General features: G+C 42.9%; 4 protein-coding genes across 7 annotated transcripts; 3 read left to right on the top strand and 1 right to left on the bottom strand.

The window, feature by feature from the left end:
* Nucleotides 1-21: 21 nt before the first annotated feature.
* On the top strand, nt 22-4,914 carry si:dkeyp-117h8.4 (uncharacterized). Of its 2 annotated transcripts, none has more exons than XM_027024459.3 (10): nt 22-267; nt 476-542; nt 651-703; nt 985-1,018; nt 1,119-1,171; nt 1,446-1,509; nt 2,277-3,901; nt 4,002-4,035; nt 4,186-4,237; nt 4,426-4,914. In XM_027024459.3, exons 1-10 carry the CDS (start codon nt 157-159, stop codon nt 4,463-4,465), a joined length of 2,133 nt encoding a protein of 710 aa, XP_026880260.2. In that variant the 5' UTR covers nt 22-156; the 3' UTR covers nt 4,466-4,914. The 2 variants fall into 2 exon arrangements, with proteins under 2 accessions (XP_026880260.2, XP_035380015.1); XM_035524122.2 differs by having other exon boundaries at nt 128-267; nt 489-542.
* A 108-nt stretch (nt 4,915-5,022) lies between these two features.
* ppat (phosphoribosyl pyrophosphate amidotransferase) lies at nt 5,023-13,789 on the bottom strand. Of its 2 annotated transcripts, XM_027024431.3 has the most exons (11): nt 13,655-13,788; nt 8,577-8,643; nt 8,140-8,346; nt 7,918-8,030; nt 7,628-7,773; nt 7,465-7,537; nt 7,224-7,375; nt 6,853-6,980; nt 6,316-6,537; nt 6,000-6,120; nt 5,023-5,858 (listed from the first exon to the last, which is right to left on the bottom strand). In XM_027024431.3, the coding sequence occupies exons 1-11, from the start codon at nt 13,780-13,782 to the stop codon at nt 5,680-5,682; spliced, it is 1,536 nt and encodes a 511-aa protein (XP_026880232.2). In that variant the 5' UTR covers nt 13,783-13,788; the 3' UTR covers nt 5,023-5,679. The 2 variants fall into 2 exon arrangements, with proteins under 2 accessions (XP_026880232.2, XP_081574051.1); XM_081717925.1 differs by lacking the exon at nt 8,577-8,643 and having other exon boundaries at nt 13,655-13,789.
* On the top strand, nt 9,435-19,809 carry paics (phosphoribosylaminoimidazole carboxylase, phosphoribosylaminoimidazole succinocarboxamide synthetase). Of its 2 annotated transcripts, XM_027024427.3 has the most exons (15): nt 9,435-9,853; nt 10,668-11,093; nt 11,236-11,304; nt 11,463-12,191; nt 12,334-12,411; nt 12,897-13,072; nt 14,341-14,377; nt 14,738-14,935; nt 15,719-15,897; nt 16,385-16,564; nt 16,697-16,810; nt 17,200-17,283; nt 17,709-17,889; nt 18,163-18,321; nt 18,445-19,809. In XM_027024427.3, exons 1-15 carry the CDS (start codon nt 9,451-9,453, stop codon nt 18,609-18,611), a joined length of 3,180 nt encoding a protein of 1,059 aa, XP_026880228.3. In that variant the 5' UTR covers nt 9,435-9,450; the 3' UTR covers nt 18,612-19,809. The 2 variants fall into 2 exon arrangements, with proteins under 2 accessions (XP_026880228.3, XP_026880230.3); XM_027024429.3 differs by lacking the exons at nt 9,435-9,853; nt 10,668-11,093; nt 11,236-11,304; ... (1 more) ...; nt 12,334-12,411; nt 12,897-13,072 and adding an exon at nt 14,093-14,230.
* Nucleotides 19,810-19,919: 110 nt separating this feature from the next.
* LOC113586372 (tripartite motif-containing protein 16-like) lies at nt 19,920-22,986 on the top strand. Its single transcript, XM_035524125.2, has 6 exons — nt 19,920-20,646; nt 20,895-20,990; nt 21,178-21,411; nt 21,771-21,930; nt 22,226-22,285; nt 22,434-22,986. The coding sequence occupies exons 1-6, from the start codon at nt 19,924-19,926 to the stop codon at nt 22,961-22,963; spliced, it is 1,803 nt and encodes a 600-aa protein (XP_035380018.1). The 5' UTR covers nt 19,920-19,923; the 3' UTR covers nt 22,964-22,986.
* The last annotated feature ends 665 nt before the right edge of the window (nt 22,987-23,651 follow it).

Genomic DNA, 23,651 nt, shown 5'->3' with positions numbered 1-23,651 from the left:
TAGTCGTGACGCGTTCCACAGTGTGCCAATCAGAATGACGTATTTTCCAACGGTTAGTTTGAAAGTTTTGTGGCCGTCTGGTGTTTTTTTGAATCATAGCTAGCTAGTCGCATACCTGTATTAGTGCCTTTTATCTGTTGTTTTTTGACGTTTGAAATGGACCACCTTCACAGTCAAAGGAGTCTAAGTCGTGGGGATTTAATTTTAGAGCAGTACAAGAGAAATGACGAACTGTTTAGAAACACGATGGAGGGGATATTTCAAAAGGTAAGCAACACAAAAATCCTAAGTTAAGAGGAGCCGTTAACCGGCTAACCGTGGCCCTGTCCTGTAAAGGCACACCTGGCTGCCCAAAGTGTCTACATTTTTTTTAAAGCATATAACTAGCTAGCTATTTGGCGAGGCACACATCTATAGGTTACACAAAAATCTGTTTATTTGACATGTTAGCCAATCACAATTGTCTTTTCATAAGTATTCATGTTTAGATGACCAAGGACCTGATGTTTGTTTTAAAACGATGACCTTCAGGACTGGAAATGGTAAGACATTAACAAAAATGTTATGAACTTTCGTACCAATTGCAGACAAAGCTAGCTTCTTAGCTGGTGTTTACCATGAATGACCTGGGGTGTGTTGTATTCGTGCAGGAGCTGTGCCTATAGACAGTATGGAGGCCGAACGGGAGCTGCAACGTCTGAGGGTAATGACACCTGTAACTACAAAGCTGTTCAGACACACCCCTCAGACAGTTAAGGGGAACGGGCAAGATCATAGCTTTCATACTCCAGATAGATTAAGACTGATGTTTTCTGACTGAAGTCTTTGTCAGTAGTTGGAGGTGGAATATTTCACAATCTGCTTTACTTGTCATTTAAATTCATGTACTTCATAGGTCACTGTTTAAGCGGAAATTAAGCTTTCACATGATGTTGTAGATTAAGGAATTTCTGAAGTTTCAATACTCTATTTTTGTATCTGCAGGGTTGCCTGAAAGCTCGACAGTCACTGCATGACAGTAGGAAATGAGCATTTTTTGTTTCTCTGATGTTTTTCAGTTTGATTATAATGAACCATTTTCTGTGCGTCTACATATTGCTTATTATTGTCTTTTTCAGCATCTGTAGTGTTGGTCAGTGCGAAGGATGCACATGATCTCTCAGAGCAAGAAGTAAGTGTGCTTTCCTCTACATGCCAGAATGATTGTATATTTTATTTTACATCTTACAACTCAACCATGTGCTGGTCCAAGTATTTTTATATGAGCCTCAGGTTTTGTGGTACTATTGTTTTGTTAGACATCGAAAATACTTAGTAGATGCTCTTTGGTTGTAATGTTTAGTTTATTTAAGTAACAAGGAGTTTATTAAAGAAGTTTATTAAGTGTTTAACTAATAATTTACTTGCTGCAAATAACCAATTTGTCTTGTATTGTCCCAATACAGATGGATGTAACACAGAGAACTGAGAATGAACTGGACTGTTCCAATCAAACACAAAACAGCTTGTGTAAGATGCATTTTAAATTGCATTACTGATCATACATGTTCCTAAAGTACATAGATGGTGCTAATTTTTAATTGTGGTTAATAGTGTGTTATGCCAGGGTCAGACTACACAAAGTCAGCCTGATCTTGAGATGATGTGGATATTTTCTCCTTCAAAGCATTGCTTGTTATTGACCAATATGATGACAGGCACGCATGTGCAAAAACTGGCAAAGAGAAATCCTACTGTTCCAGCTAGGTGGAAGAAATGTTTAGGTGTAGCAACAATATCTCTGCTTTTTGACCTTTCATTGAGGGAGTACCATGACAGTTAAAAAAAAAAAAAAAAAAAGATGTCGATGAGAAATAGTGGAGGCATTTCTGTAACCTGGTACATGGCTAGTAATGCTAGATTAGCATTCCCCAGTAGCCTAGTCCATACTGTTCTCTTTCTGATACTCAGGAGCGGGTCCATAATAATATTTTTTTCTTTTAAGAAGACAAAAGAGCTAGCACCATACAAAGTGCTTATGTAGTCTTGACCAACAATTTGTTGACCCTCCTCCCTGATGATCTATGAAGTTGCGCATGGATGTGAACCATGATTGGTTGGCGCCACGTGTAGTGCTGCCAGCCTTCGATCAAGGCATGCCAAGAATTTATGATCCTGTGATTGCCTAATCTGACATGGTGAATGTTGCGAAAGACAGAAATATCGTGTTGTCTGACCCCAGCATTGTGCTTGTCTTTGTGCTTTGTGAAACTAAATGTGAATCCAATCAAATGCAGGTAATGGTACTAAGACAACCCAGCTCTCAGTGAGTGGACCTCACGGCTGTGCGTGGATGGAGCCTTCTCAGCTTGTGGAGGAGGACCAGGAACTGGAGAGAACGCTGAGCAGCCATGGTAGCACCCTATTGGATGTCTATCCCAGCATGCTTGACCAGATTGGCAAGGTGTATCACCGGCAGCGTGTGACGGACGCGGCTAGCACCGTGCTGCAAAAGTATCGCCGCCAACGCTGGCGGCCTTCACGGGACCAGGGCCACAGACATGACTTCAGCTGCATTTACAACCACACGCTGAACAAAGAGAGCTCGTTCACTACCCAGAAACCACTCCACAGTAACAGAACCAGGCATCATAAAAGCAGGTCCAGTGCTCAGGCAGACTCCCTCTGCGGAAGCAAGGTGGAGCTTTCACCCTACAAGAGTACCAGAAATTCACCCTCTGCATCTAGTGGCTGCTTTTATTCCCCCCGAAGAGACAGCGCTGAGGAAAGTGTGGCAGTAAAAAAAGGGTCACCGCACCAGCCTGTCCGCGTGTTGGACCTTTTGACATTTCCGTCCTCTTCCTCCACTTGTTCCTCCACCTCATCATTAGATCTAAATCAAACTTATGACATTGAGCCAGTCGCCATGCCAGTGCCTCGTGGTTTTCTTGCTGCTGCTGTCTGCAGCCCAACAAGATCCAAGTGTAACTCGCCACAGAAGCAGGTTAAAAGCCCTCTTCTCATTGGCCGAGGAGGCAGACCAAAGATTTCCTCACAATTCCCTTATGATTCTCGTCCTGGCCCTGAACAGGAATATATTGATGGCTTTGTGAGCAGGGAGCACTTCAGGAATAGCAGATATTTTCCTGCCACCTCCTTACAGCAAGCCTCCATTGGCTTTCCTGTTCCTGGTGGGAGAAGTCCCCTCAGACCCAGAGTCCTTGGCCAAGAAGAGGAACAGCAAATGTCATCGACCAACTACTATCCTAAACAAACTTTACCTGTGAATTATATGGATGCATCTGTGGTGCAACGATCTCCTTACCGGAGTCAACAGAAGTTGCTGTCATCTCCGCTCTCTGGGTATCAGCAGAACCTAACTATGTCCGAGCTACACCAAGACAGCCCCAAACCAACAAAGCGCTGGCAGGCTCACGCTGGTCTCCAGACTGTGTCCTCCTCTGTCTCCCACATGTCCAGAAGGAAGCTTGATGCTGAGTTCAGGAGGATCTATCACCACTTTATCTGTCAGGGCCCTTCCTCTTCACGCCCCACTTCTTTCTGTCACCTGTGCGAGAGTCGGTTGGACGATGGAGTCCAGAGACGGTCCTATTCCTCCTCCAGCCTGTCGGCGCTTGCTCTGACACCTCCATGGGGTCGGCTGAAGAAACGTCGTCGGCAGCCTGAGATGGAGGAGTCGCTGAGATTCAAGCGCTTCCGTGAGAGTTGTTCCCCTCTCTCACAGAGCAAACAGCTCTGGCTAAAAGAGCAGCAGGAGGAGCCGAACGAGGACAAACGCACCTGGAACAGGGCTCTGCTCCTGCAGTGTCCAAGCCCTGGACTCCTCAGGGCGGGTGATAGCATCAGGAAAGTCCCCAGCACCAAACTGGGTCTACCGACCCATAAACACTCACCATCTTGGGTAAGATGACACATGACACATGATGTGGTGTGCACGGAATTTGTATATTTTTATGTTGCTGCATTTTGTAGTGATGCATTTGCTTCTCGTGTGCTTGCAGAGAGATTCATCACGTTGCATTGGTGCAGTGGAAGGTGAGTGCTGGAGTCGATGTGAAGGGGTGTATATATATGCTGTCAGTATTTAGACATCGAGTTTTGTCGTTTTGGTTGCCTTAACAGCAAAAATTCTAACCCGTCATATTTTGTGTATATGTTGCATGTGTTGTATAACTTTATTTACAGGCAGGTCACCGGTGAGAACTTGGAAGCAAAGAGGGGTCTCACTGTCACCAAGGTAATGGCTTGTGAATAAAACTACATTTGCTTTCTGCAGTAAGAAGTGACTAAATGACTGAACTATGTCCTCGTGTTATTTTAATGGTGTTTACATTTCTGTACATTTTTCTATGAAATAAGCAGTGTTTACCCTCTTTCGAGAACAGTGTGTAAGGTCCAGTTGCTGAGCTTAATTTCCTCTTGCAGTATGTCAAGGAGACGACTTCTGTATGGGCCTCTCCAGTGATGAGCTTTCCATGTCCACGTCTGATGGTCATTACTTTAAAACATTACTTCTGTATCTTCATGTATGCTAATGAAGGATCTCTGGCAAATCTTTTTCTACCACTTTTCTTGTCAACTTGAAAATTCCATTTGTATGCATGTTCAGTGCTTGTTTCAGTGTTTAAGCTGTTTTAATTGTGTGCCACATTTATTTGCTATTTACTGTACCTGTGTAAAGTCACAATCAGGGACTTTCCATACAAAGAACCACCAGCTAATGATGTCAACATTTTAAAGCATTTCTAGCAAACAGTGTAACTATCATTTTGTATTATGGTGCTGTATAATACAGTAACCACATTTGTCAAGTAGGGTTGAAGGGTGTTCTTTGAGAATCACTGGTTATAGACAAGACCGTGCATTTGGAATAAAGAAAAGGTGGCTTAAGTTCCTGATTGTGGCTTAATTGTGATAACTAGTTTTCAGCTTTGTTTGTTTTTAGAACATGCTTACAGTTATCTTAAAACTGTCACTGGGTGAGTTTAGTAGGTCTGTAAATAATAATGCATGAACTTCATATTCAAATAAAATTTTAATAAATGGTCTTGTTTCTCCTACAGAAATTTTGAGACTTCATTGGTAAAAGCAATCAAAGCATGGGTGTGGGGCCTCATTTTCATTGGTGCAGGTTTATTACAAATGCTACAAGTTTCATAGGCTTTACAAAATAGCAGATACAACAGAACACTTCTTTCTTTCAAACATGCATACACATGCACACTCCTTGAAATAGTGTTTCACTACTTTGATCTACAATCTTTTTTTGTATGTTGTCTGAACACAAAAGAGCCATAGCTTCTCTGTCCAAATAAAAAGAAGCCTATTGGGGCATTTTAGGAATATCAGTAGCAGTGCATCATGGTCAATAATATAAATCACACCCCAACTAATGTTTGAATGTACAAATAGCAGACAGGGAGGGGCCTTAAATGGGCAAAACTGGTTATTCTCAAAGTGCTTGAATTTCCATACGAAATGAAATCTAAATGAAACTCAATTACATGATATTTCTAGCATTATGTAATGCTGCAACCATTTCTGTTTGAATTATGATGTTTGAAGCTGCTTCTGCATTTCACAGCTCATAATGTATTTCACTTTTGGTGAAGATGCTTGCGAGGTAGCTTGACTTTTCAGAAGTGGTAGGAATGTCTGGTTATGGCACAGTCTCCTCCTTCACCACTCCAGTTCCACAGGATATTTGCCTGTCAGGCATGCTGTGCAATGGCCCAGCCTCCTGATGCCGTTGTTGCTCGGGCTGATCATCTCCAGCTCCTTCCCCCCAAATGACGCGGTCCCACCCTGGACGGCTGCCACCAGGCCCTGAACAGACAGGTACCGCACGCTGGTGGCCCCTACACCAAACCAAGTCATGGTTACAACACAGTCACTACTTCTGCTTTGGTGCAAACATACAGAGATATTCAGTTGTTAACCAGTAAATTGCCAATAAGTGGGCCATTATGCAAACGAGACCCATTTTGGTCTTGGCGTACCAATGTATCCGGCAATGTCCGTGAACTCTGGTTTGTTAGCGATGAGCTCCTCTTTGGTAGGAATGTTGATGCCCATGTAGCAGGGGAACCGAATCGGAGGAGATGCCACTCGAATGTGAACCTAGCAGTTCAGCATTTTCAAGAGCAAATACAAACTGGATTGGGTTTTCGCTATGGCGTTAAGCAACTTCAAATGTTATGAGATGTTTCCTCCCCCCCATCAAACTGAACGCAGAGGTTACTCATGTCAAAGAGGACGTAATACTTCATATATACCACACACCCATTCATGTTACACTCGTATGTCTTTTCCTACCTCTGTCGCCCCTGCCTCTTTAAGTAGTTTAATGATGGGTGAGATGGTATTTCCCCTCACGATAGAATCATCAATCAGCACCACTCGTTTGCCAGCAAAGTTGTCAGTCAATGCGCCAAACTTCTTGGCCACTCCGAGTTGACGCAAACGAGTGTTTGGTTGAATGAAAGTTCTGCCAACATATCGGTTTTTGCAGAGGACCTCTACGTAAGGTAGGCCAGACTAGGGAGCCATCAAAAACAAGGATGTAAAAAGGTACATCAGTGTACAACCAACATGTAATCCTTAAATATGTAAATATCAACCACAAACACATATACACAACATTCAAGTACTTGCCTTTTTTTTTTTCCCCCCCAAATGATCAAAGTAAAATTTAATAGGCTGTCTATTCAAAATAACATTTTCTCTTGCACATTACAGTGTTCTAGTACACGTACAAATCTAATCAGATGTTATGAACAGGTCATATAGCTCACCAATGACATGGTGAGTACAGACATCCAGACCCTTTACATCATCTGGCTCATTTCTCACCTCTTGTGCGTATCCCAACGCTGCTGGCGTTGCAGACTCAGGAACCGTGCTGACCACATCTGCTTCAGTGGGGGCTTCGATGGCCAGCTGGTGTCCACAGCGTTGCCGGACCGTATACACCATCTGACCTGCAGGACAGCACCAGCTTCTACAATGACAACTGAGCTCACAAGTGTGACAGCAATACTTGTGCAAGTAGTTGTTTATGTCATAATATTAGAATTTTTAAGGTATGGCACTGTGTAACATTATTTTCTCACATATTTCTCACATAACCATGCTGTTTTAAAATCTAGTGACCTCTCACTCTTGCTGGAGAGTGTAGTTTGTAATGAATGCTGCTTGCATATTTCTCACTGTTGTGCACTTACCTTCAAATATGGAGTCTGGTCTGGCGAAGTAAACATACTCAAATATGCAGAAGGCAGGAGGCTCTCCCTCAGGGCGAGGTACTACACACAGGCTCTTGACGCCATACTTGGAGACCTGCACTATTTCTCCAGGCTGTACCTCACGGTAATACCTGTGGACACAGAGAGGGGAACCATCCACCTGATGTACCAAGCGTCAGTAGTTCCAGAGTGGCAGGCTGCCATTGGTGTCGGGTCTCACTTGGCACCGATGGACTGGAAGCTGCAGGACTCAGAGGAGATCACCCAGCCTTCAGTGTCTCCTTCTCCTCCACCTGAGGGTCAGAAACCAGGGGATGAGCTCACTAGCTTACTATGATCCATGCCTTTCACACGCATTTTGCTGCCGTTTTTCCCCTCTGTACCTGAACTATGTAGTTTGGAGATGGGCACCATACGTCCGATGCTGAGAGGTCTGTTCCCATATGGGTCTCGCACAGCATAGATCACGTCTTTGTACATTATCAGCAGGGAGTAGGAAGTAGGTGTCTCTGTCATCAAGTTCTTAATGCTGAAATATGCCATAAAACAAATACAATTATAGCATAATACTGTACATATAAGTATACTATTTAATCTGGTGATGTTGGGAGTGAATTTTAAGCACTCTGTGTGCCATAGACCAATGAGGAAGTATTTTACATATGTAACTGACCGTGCTACCCAATCAGGAGCATCAGCTTCCTCCATGGGCGGAGTTAGAGCTAGAAGCTGTGTGATGAGCTCACTGTCCGAACAGGTGGAAAGGCCGACACCATGTCTCATCACCTTAAGAGAGACACGCACAAGATATCCACTTTTCCATACATCTCAGTCCTGCCAAAAAAATCCCACACACACAACAGCTACTCCCGAGTTTCTGAACATTGTGGTTTACCTTTTTGCGCAATGCAGCAGCATTGACAAGTTCACCGTTGTGTGCCACGGCGATCCTGCCATGCAGGGTGTCCACCACGAATGGCTGACAGTTCTGCAGCTCGGAGATGCCTGTGGTGGAATACCGTGTGTGCCCAATCCCCAGGTTGCCATGACGCAGTTTCAGCAAGTCCTCTGCTTTAAATGCTGAGTTCACCAACCCCATGCCCTGAACAAGGAAGTGAGGGAGTCAGACACAAACAAATCTCTGAAAACAACAACTATTATTATTATTATTATATTGCTTGTGTGCACTCAATGACTCTGAGGCTATTGTTCTATCCCTGTGCAATTGTAACACTGCAAAAGAATAAAAATAACATTAAAAACAACAATAATACATTAATTTAGTTAGTTAGGTTTGTTTTTGCATATTAAACTTGATTTTAATTCTGTTACCTTAAGGGTGACGTATGCGGGTGGAGAAGACCCATTACTTGTAACGATCCCTGCACTTTCTTGACCCCTATTTAACACAACAACAACCACCACCAAAAAAAAAGTTAATTCTTGCAAACTGCTTTGAAAGTGCAGTACTATTATTTACATTATATACTGACTGAACTGGCTAGTTTTGCATTTGCTTGTGAAATACTGCATTAATGTGTCTTGGCAGGGCTGGTGCATGAAAATAGGACTGCATTAATAGAAAAAATGTCTTTCCCATTGCTGGCTGGTTCTCTCTCTCTTCTTCCCAACATGGTGTGCACTGCCTGTCTTCATGACTCTGTGGCAATACAGAGGAAAGGCCTGAGGCAGATCAAACTGGTTTGTGTGTGAAGCGGGTTACCAAAGAAAGGGATCAGGGGTGGGGGGGGAGGAAGTGAGAGAGAAAGACAGAGAGAGAAAGAAAGGGAGAAACATTGACAAGACAGATTGAAAGCATTTGCAAGAGCAGAGAAGCGCTGGATGTGTCAGCAGTTGCCGGACAGCAGCAAAGGAGACCAGCTGGAATAAAAGAATATTTCTGTAGCTTTCACACCCAACCTCAGTTGCCTTATTTGGAGAGTTTTTTTGCTGCGGTAGCAGCTGTGTGGCTCCTTCACCAAGCCGCTTCTCACATTTCCCCCCGCCCCTCCCCCCAGCTTAAGCCAGTCACAAAGCTGCTCTCAGTCACGTGGCCGCTCCTAACTGGCTCAACTGTCTGGTTGCCTAGGACACCGAGCTTAAGGCGAGAGGGGGAGGGTGAAAGGGAGCAGAAAAGGGAGGGAAAAAAAAAAAAAAAGCAGAAGCGAAAATTCAACAGAAGCCATTTCTAGGCTAGCTCAGAAACATGGAGCCTGTCGTAGAACAAAAAAGGAGTGGCAGACAGGAGGAGAGGCAGAGAGGAGCGGTCAGCCACTGGAGAGGGGAGGAGGTGAAAGCCCTGCTCGTGGTGTGGAGGGAGAGAGAGGCCTGGGATGAGACAGAGAGCAGGGCCAAGTACGAGGCCATCTCAAGCCGGCTGAGGGACTTCGGTGTGTGCAGGGACTGGCTCAGCTGCCAGACACAGAGCAGATCGATGGCTCTACCCGACTGGAGGCCTCCACCACCAAGATCACAGCCGGCCTACAGCCCTATGGCTCAGACCCAGGCGGATTGCAGGCCCACACAGAGGCCTTACGATGTGGAAGAAGAAGACCGCATTCCTGCCCACAGGACAGAGGAAGCCGCTTCCATGAGCGGTTTTCAGGAGGGTAAATATCTGACAGCTACATGAGCACAAATTGGCCCAATTTTCAAAAGCACAGTTTAACCTCTTTTTTAAAAGACTAATATTTAGCAATATGTATTATTCCACTGTAGTTTGGAATAACACATTATTTAATAGTAAATATATTACATACCAAAAATGCATATAATTAACCAAAAACAATGTGATTATAAAGGCCCCAGAAGTGAAATAAAATTTCCCTCATATTAACGAATTACTTTGTAAATTAACTACTTATTAACTAGGTAACTCTAGTAACATGGCTTATAAAGGGATCTTAAAAGTAATACAGTATTCATTTAACTTTTAATTAAAAAAATAAATAAGTCAGTGGGCCTTAATACCTGCTAATTAACTCAGTCACTTAGCAAAATATCAAACAAAATATATTTACTACATATACAAAATATCAACCAATTGGAACAGGATATTTACAGCCATTCAGTCCATTATGCATATTGGTTAGAAATGCATGTTACATTATCTATTCACCTTTATGAGAAACAAACCACGAGGAACACCTATGTCACTTAACCACTGACAGACACCCAGATAAAGTTCAATTTTAGCATCATTTCTCTGTTCACACTACATTTCCGACTAATGTCTCAGGCCATGAAGCATCAGTCATTTGTGTCTCCTTAAGGGTTACAACTAGTAATTAAAAGTAAAGACCATTAACAGAGTTCAGCTTCATCACAGTGGAAGGACCTCAGGGAGAACCAGAATGGAAAACAGGGCCTTGTGCCAACAAAGGCTCAGTGGGCCTAATATCCAATCTTATCCCTTTCCCTCAGGGAGTGGAGACCACCACTTCATTCCCCTCTCAGGCATGGAGGGTGGGAGACACTGGTCCGATAAAGAGATCCGGGCTCTACTCAGCGTCTGGGCCGACCGGGAGGTCCAGGTGCGGCTGCAGAGCACCCATCGTAACAAGGCCATCTTCCAGGAGATGGCCCGGCGTCTGGAGCTGCAGCACGGCGTGGTTCGAGACTGGAGGCAGTGCCGCACCAAATACAAGAATCTCAAATATGACTACAAAGTCAGCAAGAGCCAAGGCCGGGCCATGCGCTTCTTTGCGGAGGTGGACGCCATACTGCAGGGCAAGGACATCGAGGACGGCCCAGACGATGAGGAAGATTCGCCCAGAAAAGGACCAGAGGGAGACCATACAGCTGGGAGGAGAGAATCTGGAGAAGACCACTACATCAAGATTGATGACGGTAAGAGGCTAAACATAAGATGGGAAATTTCAGACTACAGATTGCTTAGGTGAGAAACGTGCAATCCAAATTGAAAGCAATTCAAGTGCCTTTTGTCTCCTATCACCCCCATTTGCCTTTCTTTATATTTTCTCTTGAACAGATGAAAGTCTGGCAGGTATGCAGACAATAATAAACAGCGGATCTCCACCTGTCATATCGTTAGATATAGGTATGTCATCAGATCCAAAGACTGACCAAACATTTAGTGGATGTCATCTGTTATATATATATATATATATATATATATATATAAAAACAATAAATAACGGTTACCATAATGCTGTGACATGCAGCCAACTTCCTCATCCATCATGTTTAACCCACCAGGTTCAACCATATCGCCAGGTGGTAGAACACCACTTGATGAGGCAAACGTGATCACAGTCCATGACTCGGGCCGGAACTGGTCCGAGGAGGAGGTGGCGGCACTGCTCAACATCTGGGCGGAGGAGGGGATCCAGCAGCAGCTACAGGGCTCGACCCGAAACAAAGATGTGTTTGTGCAAATATCACGCCGGCTTCTGCAGCAGGGCGTGGAGAGGGACTGGAAACAGTGTCGCACCAAATACAAGAACCTGAAATATCTCTATCGCTCCCTGCAGAGGGGCAAGGCCGATATCGGAGACACGCGTCGCATCATGAAGTTTTACGACCAGCTGGACAGTATTTTGTCAAGGCCCTATAGAGGTCTCTACAGGAACTCTGGGATGATCAGTCCTACCATGTTTGAGGAGCATTCCATTGGTGAAATGCCTGCACAGGAGGACTGTGACCTGATTGCTGTAGGATATGAACAGCAGACCATGGACAATGTCATTCTGAGGAGGTCTCCTGGCATTACCACTAGAGCTTTTCAGAATCAGGGAAGAACAGACACCATTTTAAGAAGGTCAGAGGAGGTTGCCGAAGTGGAATATGAAACAGGGGCTCGAGTGGATGGCATTTCAGTAAGGCCGAATGACAGCGCTCAGACAAGCTATGAGGAACGACCTTTGTCCAGTCGCTCTGGTACAACTGCAACACATGAAGGAGGTCGGGAATACAAACTCAACATGGGTAATGCACTGCAACTCTTAATGAGGGTTCAATGGCAGACAACTCTGGTTTGCACTGAACAATTCAGAATCATTCAAGTGCGCAGGAAATAAGCAGCTCTGTCTGTGTGTGTGTGTGTGTGTGTGTGTGTGTGTGTGCGTAGAGGACAGCGAGATCACATTCATGGAGCGGGAGCATGCCATGTCAAGCAGAGGAAGGAAGCGGAAAGCCCCAGATGAAGGTCCTTCATTCCTCTCATTTTATCATGAAGACATGAAGACACTTAAAATGCTGATCTGTGACTGCAACAAAGTGCTTTACATAAGAGCTATGGCCCGACAGTGTGATGGAGTCTTGAGACACACTTAAAATCAACCCTAGTGTAAGCAAGAAAAAGATCAGGAGAAAAGGCTTTTTTTAAAGGTCACTGGCTAACAAAAACGTAGCAAGACGGAGCTTATTGTTGTAGAGAATATGTGACAGAGATACTATGAAGTCAATACATTGTGGTGGTGGGTGGAGTTTAACAAAATTATAACTGAATTATAAAGGAATGACATAGCAATTAGACTGAGAACATGCAATGTAAAACAAGACCAGTGCATGTGAATAATATTTAGTAAACCATGACAGGCTTGTTTACAAAAAGTATATGCCTAAAGATTTTTCCATAGTTCTCACCCCTTTTTGAAGTTCACACCCTTTAATTTTGATTTGCGTTTACAGATTATACTCTGATCTGTAAAAGATTTCAGCAGAGTATTGATGATGGAGACAGCAGCACAGATTGTTCGGAAAACCTTGACTATCGATGCAAAGAGGAACAGGATCAATACATTCCAATCATGGAAATCACCTCTGTATGTTCAATGGCGTCAAATGCACCAGCAACCGAAAACCTGGTGAGTTGCCAAAACTCATTTACAGTGACCAGCAAATTAATATTACAAATACAACAAAGCTTTATAAACCTCTACAGTAGCCCAATTATAATTTATACATGCAAAAAATACATCTAAAACAAACAGAAACGTTAGTAACCTGGCGTGATGGTGACAATCTCTTGGTAGGACATGATACGTCGGATAAATCAGCAGAACCCATGATTTCCTCTCACACACGAACGGACAGGTAGTTATACTAACCAACAACTGCAAATTACATCGCTCAAAGCCAAAGTGAGAAGGTCTCCATAGCTTCAGATATGCCACATTTATCCAGTTACTCATGTAGAGAAGTTGCTAGAGAAGACACTAGTGTGTGTGTGTGTGTGTGTGTGTGTGTGTGTGTGTGTGTGTGTGTGTGGTGGGGGGAGGGTTCTAGCTAGCCAACTACTTTTTATTTCGAGAGAGGCTGCATAATCATCAACTTTCAAACTGTCTCCTACACGTTTGCCGTTTTTTCTTACACTTTGGTGCAGCTGACTGATAAGTCGTAATGGCTGGTGGCCCCTGCTTTCAGGAACATAGTACCGAGACTCTTACCTGTGCTGCAAAGCTACCAGCCCCAGGGTTAGGATCTGCCCGACCTCTAGCTGTGTTGGCCACTCGCCGGCAGCAACGCAGCCGAAGACTCCGCATTCCTCTCCGATACCGGATTCCTCAAACTCCATCGCCAACAAGTCTGCCGAGTGCGACCCGGAGTTGAGCGTGTACTTCACACTACTGAACCTACCAGGCTGGCTGGAAAACCACGTGGTCCAGTGCTGCCGATTTTCTTCCGGCCTGCACCGTCTGAGAAACGGGTGCACTGGTCCCAGTAGCGATACTCTACTTCATTCACTTGATATCACGTCATTAACCCCAAATTCGTACTCGGGAACTCCTTATATGGTAGCTTTGTGGCGTCATCTAACTTCAAAGTAGCTCAAAGAAGATAGGAAAATCTACCAACAGTCAAGTTTGTTATAAGAACGAGGTTTTCCACGTGGTCCAGATTGCGTAACGTGTAACATTTTTTTTTGTTTTTTTTAAAAATATAAATCGACAGACAGTCGTAACTTGTTTTCGGTACATGAAGCTGCATGCTCTTCTTGTCAAGCTTTGTCCTTGCTTTCTTTGGTAAGAAAAACTCCAACCCTTTCCCGCAGGTAGTCTAAGGAATGATTGCAGCTATGTAGACCACTGTTAGTAACTTTGCATGATCTGTGTATTTATACGTTTTTTTGCAGGATAAAAGGGTTTCGACCGAAATGGCGTCGGTGTCAGGTACAATAATTTACTTAAGCTGCTGCTTTTGTTTGACTCATTGCTTGTGGGTCCATCACGTTGCTTCTTATGGGGCAGAACTTTTGACGGTGGTCGGTGTGCATGAACGTAGCAAGCAAGATGGGGGCAAACGAGAAGAGCGAAGCTAATTGCTTTTTATTTGACCCAATTTGTGTATTAAAAAAAAAAAAAAATCCTCTGTAGCTAGTTGGTTAGCTAGCTATGCGATTTAGGTAGCCAGCATGCTGTACGCGGTTTTTAAACGAAGAAACAGTTTACAATCAGTTTAATAAAAAACATTTACTTTTTAAAATTGTTTTAATATTTTAATTGTTGCTTTTCTGATCAACGGCTTCCTAGATCTAAAACTCGGCAAAAAACTTAATGAGGGCAAGACCAAGCAAATCTTTGAGCTGCTGGACGAACCGGGTCATGTTTTGGTCCAGTCCAAAGACCAGATTACGGCGGGCAACGCGGTGCGGAAGGACCAGATGGAAGGCAAGGCCGCGATTGCGAACAAAACCACCAGCTGCGTGTTCAGGCTTCTGCAGGATGCCGGTGAGGGCAGTACGGTTAATCGAGTACATGTTCGTGACACCAAGGGCGATCGCAGCGGCCTTGAAACCTGTACTGCGCGTAATCTGAAGTGCAATCTGTCTGGCTTCATCAGTTGACTTTTATTAGCATTCTCCGTTTTCACCCTGTAACTTGCGTTTATTTATACATGTGTATATATATATTTTTTTACGCCAGTTTGTTTTTGACTCTGCTATTAATGTTCACTGTTGTCTGCCATACAACACTGACCTAACTTTAAAACTCGTTCTCCTTAACACATCAGTTTAGTTAATTGGAGTAACTGCACCCCATATGTGGCTCATGGTGATCCACGTGCTGTGGAAATCAATGCCTTGTGACTCACGCTCCGGTTAATTAAACACAACTTGACGTTAATATCTGTACGGCAGCCCTCCATTAATTGTATTGTCCTTCTTTGAGAGTTAAGTATCTGTTTAATCTATGTCAACCCTTGCCCTCATGGACCATTTTACTGCCAAATTCTTGTGTAAACAAAATCCCATTCACCACTCAAGTATAAAGTTGCTACTAGTGTAACTTTGCATCATGAACTGCCTGTGACCTCATTACATTGCTCCACATCTTAACCAATTTTATGCTAGGCCTGGTATGTCAGTGACTTCAAAGCAATGTGTTTGAACAGTACCACCTACACCACTGACCTTTTAGAAAAGAATGCTTAAGAAATAAGGTTCTAAACGACTCCAATAAAGGTGTTTGGACTGTTGGTCAGTGACCAGCGTTTGATGTTTGCAATTCCAGGCATTAAAACCGCTTTTGTGAGGCAGCATTCTGAGACTGCGTTTGTTGCCAGCCAATGCGAGATGATCCCTATCGAGTGGGTCTGCAGACGCATTGCCACGGGCTCCTTCCTCAAGAGGAACCCAGGGGTCAAAGAAGGCTACCGCTTCTCACCGCTGAAGACTGAGATGTTCTTCAAGGTGGGGTTGCACCAGTATTGCCATTGTCACAAACCCATGAATTGTTTGGCGGGCAGTGGTGTGGTCAGCGGTCTGATCAATATATTGACTCATGGTTGGTGTGCATAGTGGGATCAGAAACAGGAATGATGACACTGTTACTAGTGCTGTGTAAAGTTGTTGCTCAACAATTGTCAGGTTGCATACAAGGCATGGGTCAACTTGCTTAAATGTGCATCAGATATGGTTAAAGATCATTAGCATTACTGAGGAATGGACACCCCCCCCCCCCCCAGGTCAATTATATTGATTCACATTATTGGGCAGAACTATGTTCAAATTGACTGACTAAGTTTGTGTATTTTAAAGCATTGTACCTGTGTTTGTTTTTTAATTCTCATGAAATTGAGGAACAGTAATAAAGCCTTTCATCCTTTCCATATCTTTATGACCCCACCCAAAGCACAAAACTGAGCTCATCTGCTCTTCCTCCCTCTCCTCCTCACAGGATGATGCCAATAATGACCCGCAGTGGTCCGAGGAGCAGCTGCTGGTGGCTGGCTTGGAACCCGCTGATCTGACCATTGGCCGCTGTGAAGTGGACATTATGAACAAAAGCACGGTGGCTGTCTTTGAGATCTTGGAGAAAGCATGGGCCACCCAGAACTGCACGCTGGTGGACATGAAGGTACTTTAAGGCACTGGACTTCACCTCGCTGGTCACATTATAAGGCAGAATTATGTTCAGCCAGTGTCCCAACTGTACATACAGCACACGTTTTTATTTATTTATTACTGCTGGTTGTTCATAATTCGTCAGATCGAGTTTGGCGTGAACGTGTCCACCAAGGAAGTTGTGTTGGCTGACGTGATTGACAACGATTCATGGAGATTGTGGCCGGCTGGAGATCGCAGCCAACAGAAAGACAAGCAGGCAAGACACCCCCCCCCCCCCCCCCCCCCCGATCCTGCACGTGACTCTGAACCCATGGGCAGAATTGTTGGGAGCAGGAGTGGTATTGTGGGAAATCTGCAGCAACTGGCTTGGCCATATGCTGATCTCGGATCTTAGTTAAACTGTTCCTAATCCCAGTATTTGGGGGAACTGAATTCCTTGCATATTATAGCTGGTACTTCCTTAATGTTTCACACCTCACTTGGCTCAAAGGACCCAGACTAAAACTACCTTTTGATTTGTTTCCTGTGTGGTCCGAATTGTTTGATATTAGCGAGGCCGCCATCCTTACAGCATACGTATAAGCTTTCTGGAGTGCACTGCTAGATGCAGTCTCATGATCAGTGTTCCATCTCTCCCTTGTGCAGGTGTACCGTGACCTGAAGGAGGTCACACCTGAAGCAATGCAGATGGTGAAGAGGAACTTTGAGTGGGTGTCTGAACAAGTAAAGGTATCCTTTCTCTCCCCCCCCTCCCCTCTCCTTTTTAGATGAATGTTATTGTGTGGGCCATGCAACATCCTGGCACCCTTTTTTTTACCTCATCTAATATAGATAGATCGCCACAGATCAGGCATGCAGATGCAAACTGATAGGCTTCAGAAGTTGAGACTTTACATGTAGATAAGGGATTGGCAATTCAGCCAGTGTCAGTATCGGCGTTTACTGTGCTTTACCATATAAGTAATGGGCAGTAAGCAAGCAGATTGAATGGTGGACCCAAGTACAATGGCTCCACCTTGTGGTGTAATGGCAGTCCTTTACTGCTATAAACGTTTTGAAGGTGAACAGAATTGACAGAGGTTACATCTGTGTCTTACCAAACCTCTGCTAGCAGTGTACAGGCAAGTTTGGGATGATTGTGTGTGTCTGCGCAGTTGCTACTGGAGCCCCAGACAGTTGGGAGAGTTGTAGTTCTGATGGGCTCAACCTCGGACATGGCTCACTGTGAGAGGATCCGCAAAGCTTGCAGCTCTTACGGAATCCCCTGCAACCTGCGAGTCACCTCTGCACATAAAGGTCCGGATGAGACGCTCCGCATCAAAGCAGAATATGAGGGTAAAGCATCTTTGATGCAACACACATGGACAGATTATTTACATGTACAGAAGTGTTGTTGGCCAGTGTTTGTTGCTTTGTTTTTTCCCTGACTTTTAGCATTCAGTAACAAGTTCCGCAACATGCTCATGTTGCTGAAACGGAAGGTATCCTTTCCAAAAAAAAAACCCCAATAATTGTAACCACATGCTCGGTGTGAATGTCCAACAACATGTATAAATTGGCTTATCCAAGATTTTGAAATGGCTGATCTGTATTCATTCATGTCCCTAGGCGATGGCATGCCAACTGTTTTTGTAGCAGTTGCAGGGAGGAGTAATGGTTTGGGCCCGGTGATGTCGGGAAACACAGCATACCCTGTGATTAACTGCCCCCCTGTTACACCTGACTGGGGCGCTCAGGATATCTGGTCATCTCTTCGTATGCCTAGTGGTGAGGATTTGTTTTTAATGGTGTGAAATATGTATGCTTTATGTTCCTCAGTTTTCTGAGATGCTTTCGACTGTGAAATCAAATGTGTGTGTCTTGTGGACTGAGTCGTCTTTCTCTGTCAAGGTTTGGGCTGCTCCACAGTCCTGTCCCCAGATGCTGCTGCCCAGCATGCTGCTCAGATCCTGGGCCTGACTAACCATCTGGTCTGGGCCAAACTTCGTGCTTCCATGCTTAACACCTGGATCTCACTGAAGCAGGCTGACAAGAAGCTTCAGCATTGTAGCCTCTGAACAACCAGAAGTTGTGTTGATGCTGATGCATCCATGACATGTCTACACGCAGCAGTCCTTTCCTGCTGATGGAAGCTTCTAAACTAATGCAGAGTGCCTTTTTTGCTGCAATATCTCTTCTGAACGTGCCAATAATAAACGGATTAATGGAAAACCTTTCCTTGGACCTTTGATATACAATAATCACAAGGTTAAAGCAATGGTTTGTCAACACAAAATTGTGCAGTATTTAGCTTGCTTAAAGTCTAGGTGGTTGGCTGGATTCTAATTTTAATTTTAATTTTGCTGTCTGTTTTTCATCATTTCTCTTTTTCCACTTGCCAGGCTAATCTCGCTAGCAAAAATCAGAAGTTGTCATTTTCTGTAAACGCATGCCCAAATCTGCACACTTACCTTTCACCGCATTCAGTGCTTAAATTGTCACACGGACTAGACTATGGTGTGACAGACTGACTGTTATTTAAACAGTGGGTGGAGTTCCACTGGAATGTCAACATGTAGATCCATGCTGTTGTACAAAATTAGTTTTAACAATCAACAAATGGCTTACGGTTGCTTGAAACAGATATAGCGAGATTCGTACCTGTGTCTGAATGTTTCAAAATATCGGTTAGCTGCTTTACCTTCTGGGTCCAGTGCAAAACTAAGAAAAGGTATGTGTAGATGCCAAACATATCTGGACCCATCACCATTAGGGCAAGATTAAAACGTTGTTTTTTTGGGGTGTTTTTTTTTAAATTACCATTATTTGTGGGGGCTCACTTAAAGTTATGGGTATTCTCCATGTATTCAAATAATTGTGCATATCTGAGGCAAGGGGAATGTCTTTAATGAAGACTCAAGGTACAGACATGAGCCTGAAGACTCTTACCTGTAACGTCTCAATATCAGTTTCTCATCAAATACTTTCTGTGGTACATAAACAGTACTGGAGAAAGTATTTGCTTCTGAAGATTGTCATCTTTATTAAACATAGTACTGTTTATCTCGATTGTTAATGTAATTTAGTTTCTATTTTTAATCATTGATTACATTTAGGAATAACTGCAGATTTGTCCCTGTTGAGATGAAAAGAAACCCCCAAATATCTACTTTTTGTGATTGACATTTTGTCCTATAGTAACATGTATTGCTTGTTATTAAATTATTAATTACTTGTTCAAATGTAAAGTCATATTAAACACCAGTAGTGCCTTTATCTCTTTAATCATTCCTCTTTCAGTCTCAACTTTTGCTGAGATTATGTTCAGTTCTGCACCTCTGTGGGCAATGACAGGATTCTTGTGAAATATGTGTCTCACCAGGTTTAGTGATGATGATGGAATGTGTTTTACTCCACCTACCTACACTCCAAAGAGCACTTAACCAGGAAGTCAGTCCTCGCTCAGAAAGAACAATTGAACCTATCAAAATCCTCTCCCGCCCTGTGAAAATTGGCAAAATGGCAGAAGATAGCAGGATTTCAGTAGACCACATGCAGTTCAGCTGTTCCATTTGCCTGGATCTTCTGAAGAATCCGGTGACTACTCCCTGTGGACACAGTTTTTGCATGGAATGTATTAATGACTTTTGGGATCATGTAGTTCAGGGGGCTGTCTACACCTGCCCCCAGTGCAGGGAAGCTTTCGTGCCAAGACCTGTTCTGCGGAGGAACATCGCCATGGCTGAAGTGGTGGAGAAACTTAAAAGGAAAGAGCTGAGAAGCATGTCTCCTACTCAGCATACCTTGGGACTGGGAGACGTGGAGTGCGACATCTGTTCTGAGAGTAAAGACAAAGCCGTCAGGTCCTGCCTGGTGTGTCTGGCTTCGTTTTGTGAAACTCATCTCAAACCTCACTATGAATCTCCTGTATTTAGGAAGCACAAGCTAGTCCAACCATGCCAACAACTACAAGACAAAGTCTGTGCTCAGCATGACAAATTGATTGAGATCTATTGTCATACGGACCGAAAATTTATTTGCTCATTGTGTATTTTGGATGAACATAAAGGCCATTATACAGCATCAGTAATGTCAGAAAGAAGCAAACAACAGGTAAGAGCTACAAACTGATTTCGACAATTTGATCTCAAAAATGATTTCTAATGTCTAATAATAATAACTATAATAAAAGTAAGTACAAAATTAGCAAATGAGAAATGGACACAGCAATAAACGTGTTAAACCAGTCAGTGATACCAGTCAACACCTGTAGTCTTGCCCTGCTTTTGCGTAATGCAGTACAATCATTATGGTCTGGTTTTTGTTTGTTCGTGGCCTGGGGGTGCTGGGTTGTTTCATAGAGCCATATGAAGGAACTGCAAAGGAAATCACAGCAGAAAATCCATGAGAAAGAAAAGAAACTGCAGGACTTCAAAGAAGCTGTGAACACTCTTAAGGTAAGTGCTGATCAGTGAGCTACTGGGACAGCTGGCTCAAGCCTGAGGTGGAGTCAAAGCTTCATGCCACTATGTGCTTACAGCAGAATAAAGGAACCCTCACATCATGTGGGATGACATTAGGAGATCAAACAAGTCTTCTGCTGTAAGTGGAAATTAGCTGCTCACTTTCTGGTGCTCTAAACAGTGCTCTGCCGAGGTAGCCTTGGAGGGGAGTGAGAGAACCTTAACCGAGCTGCTCCTCTCCATTGAGAAAACGTGCTGTGAGGTGAGAGAGCTGATCACAGCTCGGGAGAAGGCTGAACTGAGTCGAGCTGAAGGACTCCAGGAGCAACTGGAGCAGGAGATTGCTGATCTTAAGCGGTCAAATGCTGAACTGGAGCAGCTCTCCTACACAGAGGATGATATCTATTTCCTCCAGGTATGGCTCAGGGGCTTTCTGTAAGGGCTGAAGTGTTCACTTTTTTATATAGTCAAAAGTTCAGTTGCCCTTTTTAATTCCAAGCTTGAGTTACTTTCATAAGAGGTCCCCAACTATGTGTGTGTGTGTGTGTGTGTCTCTCTCTCTCTCTCTCTCTCTCTCTCTCTCTCTCTCTCTCTCTCTCTCTATATATATATATATATATATATATATATATATATATATATATATATATAGCTCTAGCTATTTTCAGATTTTCAGCCCTCATCTAACAATCATGTCTTATATTCAGATTCTCATTATTTATACAGTAGTGAAATTATATCTGTATCTTTTGGCCTTAATATTTGTTCCTATAGAGGTTCCGGTCTCTCTGTTCAGCTTCTAAAGCTAAGGATACTAACAGGGTGGCTATCAATCGTCATCTTTCATTTGATGGAGTGAGTAAATCGCTGTCAGATCTGAAAGAGCGCATAGATGAATTCTGTAAGGACGAATTCAACAAAATCCATTCACTTGGTAGGTGCATCTTAATAAATGTAGCTTGTTGCTTTTATACTATCACAATGATCTAAATGCATCACAATGTGTGTGTATCAAAAATTTGCAAGTGCTTGTGATAAAATAGCATTTAAATAGGTCATATTGTGAATATATCATGTATAAGTGACTGAATACACACACACACACATATATATATATATATATATATATATATATATAAATGTATTGTTTTAACTTTTGTGTTAAAGTTAATAATGTTAATACTTTTATGATGGGCTATTGAATTAACAGTTTTTCTATATTTTAATAGTTGCCAAAGTTCAGATGGTCTTACCCTATGAACCAAAAACAAGAGAGGAATTTCTACAGTGTAAGAAGATACACACATAAACTGACATTTGAAAAACATTGGATACACTGTAAAATATTAAGCAAAAAAGCTGAGTTTAGCTCATCAAACCATTACTCCTGCAGACATAATCGCATGCGCCTAATTATATTATAATGTTTTTCTTCAGATTTTTGTAGGTTGACCCTGGACCCCAACACAACAAATGAAGCACTTGATCTATCTGAGAACAACAGGAAGGCAACGCGCAGCGGAGGTCTGAAGCAGTACCCCAGTCATCCTGAGAGATTTGACGCTTTTGGCCAGGTGCTGTGTAAGGAGGGCTTGGATGGTCGCTGTTACTGGGAGGTTGAGTGGAACAGGGGTGGACGGGTGTACATATCAGTCTCGTATAAAGGGATCAGCAGGAAAGGACAAGGTAATGAGTGCTGGTTAGGACACAACAGCCAGTCCTGGAGTTTGGAGTGCGGTTCCACTCTCTCCATCTGGCACAACAACTTGCAGACTAAGATCCCCAGCCTACCATCCTTCAGAGTAGGAGTGTATGTGGATCACAGCGCGGGGACTCTGTCCTTCTACAGCGTCGCAGACACAATGACTCTCCTATATAGAGTTCAGACCACATTTACTCAGCCCCTGTATCCGGGGTTTTGGATCAATGTACTTGCAACAGCAAAATTATGTGAATGTAGAGAATAAAATGAGCACCATTAAATGGAATGCTTAATGTGTATTAGGGAACACAATCCATATTCAACAGAAGTATATGGAAATTGTACTTCTTTCAAGTACAATTTTCTCAAAATATGTCAATATTATATATAAACTTATTATCATTGAACCATGTCCATACTTAATCTAAATTAAAATAGAATGCTTTTACAAAAGAATAATTGCTGCTGTAAAATAATATTGCAGAGTAATAATAATATTGCTTTTGGATGTAAGCTATCAATGTAAAATTAGAGAAAAGGTTTTGTTGCTTTGTGGGAATTTTGATCACAACATTTTTTTTTGTGTTAACAATGCTAAGCTATTTATGTATTTATACAATCTGTGATGTATTTCATAATTCTTTACGCTATAATAATATTTAATCTAAATAATAGATTCCTCCTCTGTTTTTTCCATATTAAATCATATGAATGTCCTGATCTCAAGACATACATAGATTTTAAAAAAATAATTTGAGCAATGAACCATTATGATATAATTGATATAATTTGGTAGGTTAGTTTAGATTTTTACAAGTTGAAATATTGTGTGAAGAAGAAAAAAAAACCAAAACGTTGGCTACATAATCTGCAAGAATCAAGTCATCTGAGGAAATCACCTACTGACGCAGTAACTGTTATGTTACTCAGTGTAAAGCAAAGGACAGTATAAA

This window comes from Electrophorus electricus, chromosome 7 (genome assembly GCF_041902795.1).
Source record: "Electrophorus electricus isolate QZ-2024a chromosome 7, ASM4190279v1, whole genome shotgun sequence".
Classification (NCBI taxonomy): Eukaryota; Metazoa; Chordata; class Actinopteri; order Gymnotiformes; family Gymnotidae; genus Electrophorus; species Electrophorus electricus.
Note: the sequence above shows the minus strand (reverse complement) of the source record. Positions and strands in the feature narration are given on the sequence as shown.

Excerpts from the sequence above, each read along its gene's own strand:
- si:dkeyp-117h8.4 (XM_027024459.3), top strand. The coding sequence starts at position 157 with ATGGACCACCTTCACAGTCAAAGGAGTCTAAGTCGTGGGGATTTAATT. Across the intron at positions 1,019-1,118 it reads TCGACAGTCACTGCATGACA|CATCTGTAGTGTTGGTCAGT; the intron begins GTAGGAAATGAG and ends TGTCTTTTTCAG. Across the intron at positions 1,510-2,276 it reads TCAAACACAAAACAGCTTGT|GTAATGGTACTAAGACAACC; the intron begins GTAAGATGCATT and ends AATCAAATGCAG.
- paics (XM_027024427.3), top strand. The coding sequence starts at position 9,451 with ATGGAGCCTGTCGTAGAACAAAAAAGGAGTGGCAGACAGGAGGAGAGG. Across the intron at positions 9,854-10,667 it reads CATGAGCGGTTTTCAGGAGG|GGAGTGGAGACCACCACTTC; the intron begins GTAAATATCTGA and ends CCTTTCCCTCAG. Across the intron at positions 14,936-15,718 it reads CAGGCTTCTGCAGGATGCCG|GCATTAAAACCGCTTTTGTG; the intron begins GTGAGGGCAGTA and ends TTGCAATTCCAG.
- ppat (XM_027024431.3), bottom strand. The coding sequence starts at position 13,782 with ATGGAGTTTGAGGAATCCGGTATCGGAGAGGAATGCGGAGTCTTCGGC. Across the intron at positions 6,538-6,852 it reads CGTTGGGATACGCACAAGAG|TCTGGCCTACCTTACGTAGA; the intron begins GTGAGAAATGAG and ends ATGGCTCCCTAG. Across the intron at positions 6,121-6,315 it reads AAGAGGCAGGGGCGACAGAG|GTTCACATTCGAGTGGCATC; the intron begins GTAGGAAAAGAC and ends CTGAACTGCTAG.
- LOC113586372 (XM_035524125.2), top strand. The coding sequence starts at position 19,924 with ATGATGATGGAATGTGTTTTACTCCACCTACCTACACTCCAAAGAGCA. Across the intron at positions 21,931-22,225 it reads CAACAAAATCCATTCACTTG|TTGCCAAAGTTCAGATGGTC; the intron begins GTAGGTGCATCT and ends ATATTTTAATAG. Across the intron at positions 22,286-22,433 it reads AAGAGAGGAATTTCTACAGT|ATTTTTGTAGGTTGACCCTG; the intron begins GTAAGAAGATAC and ends GTTTTTCTTCAG.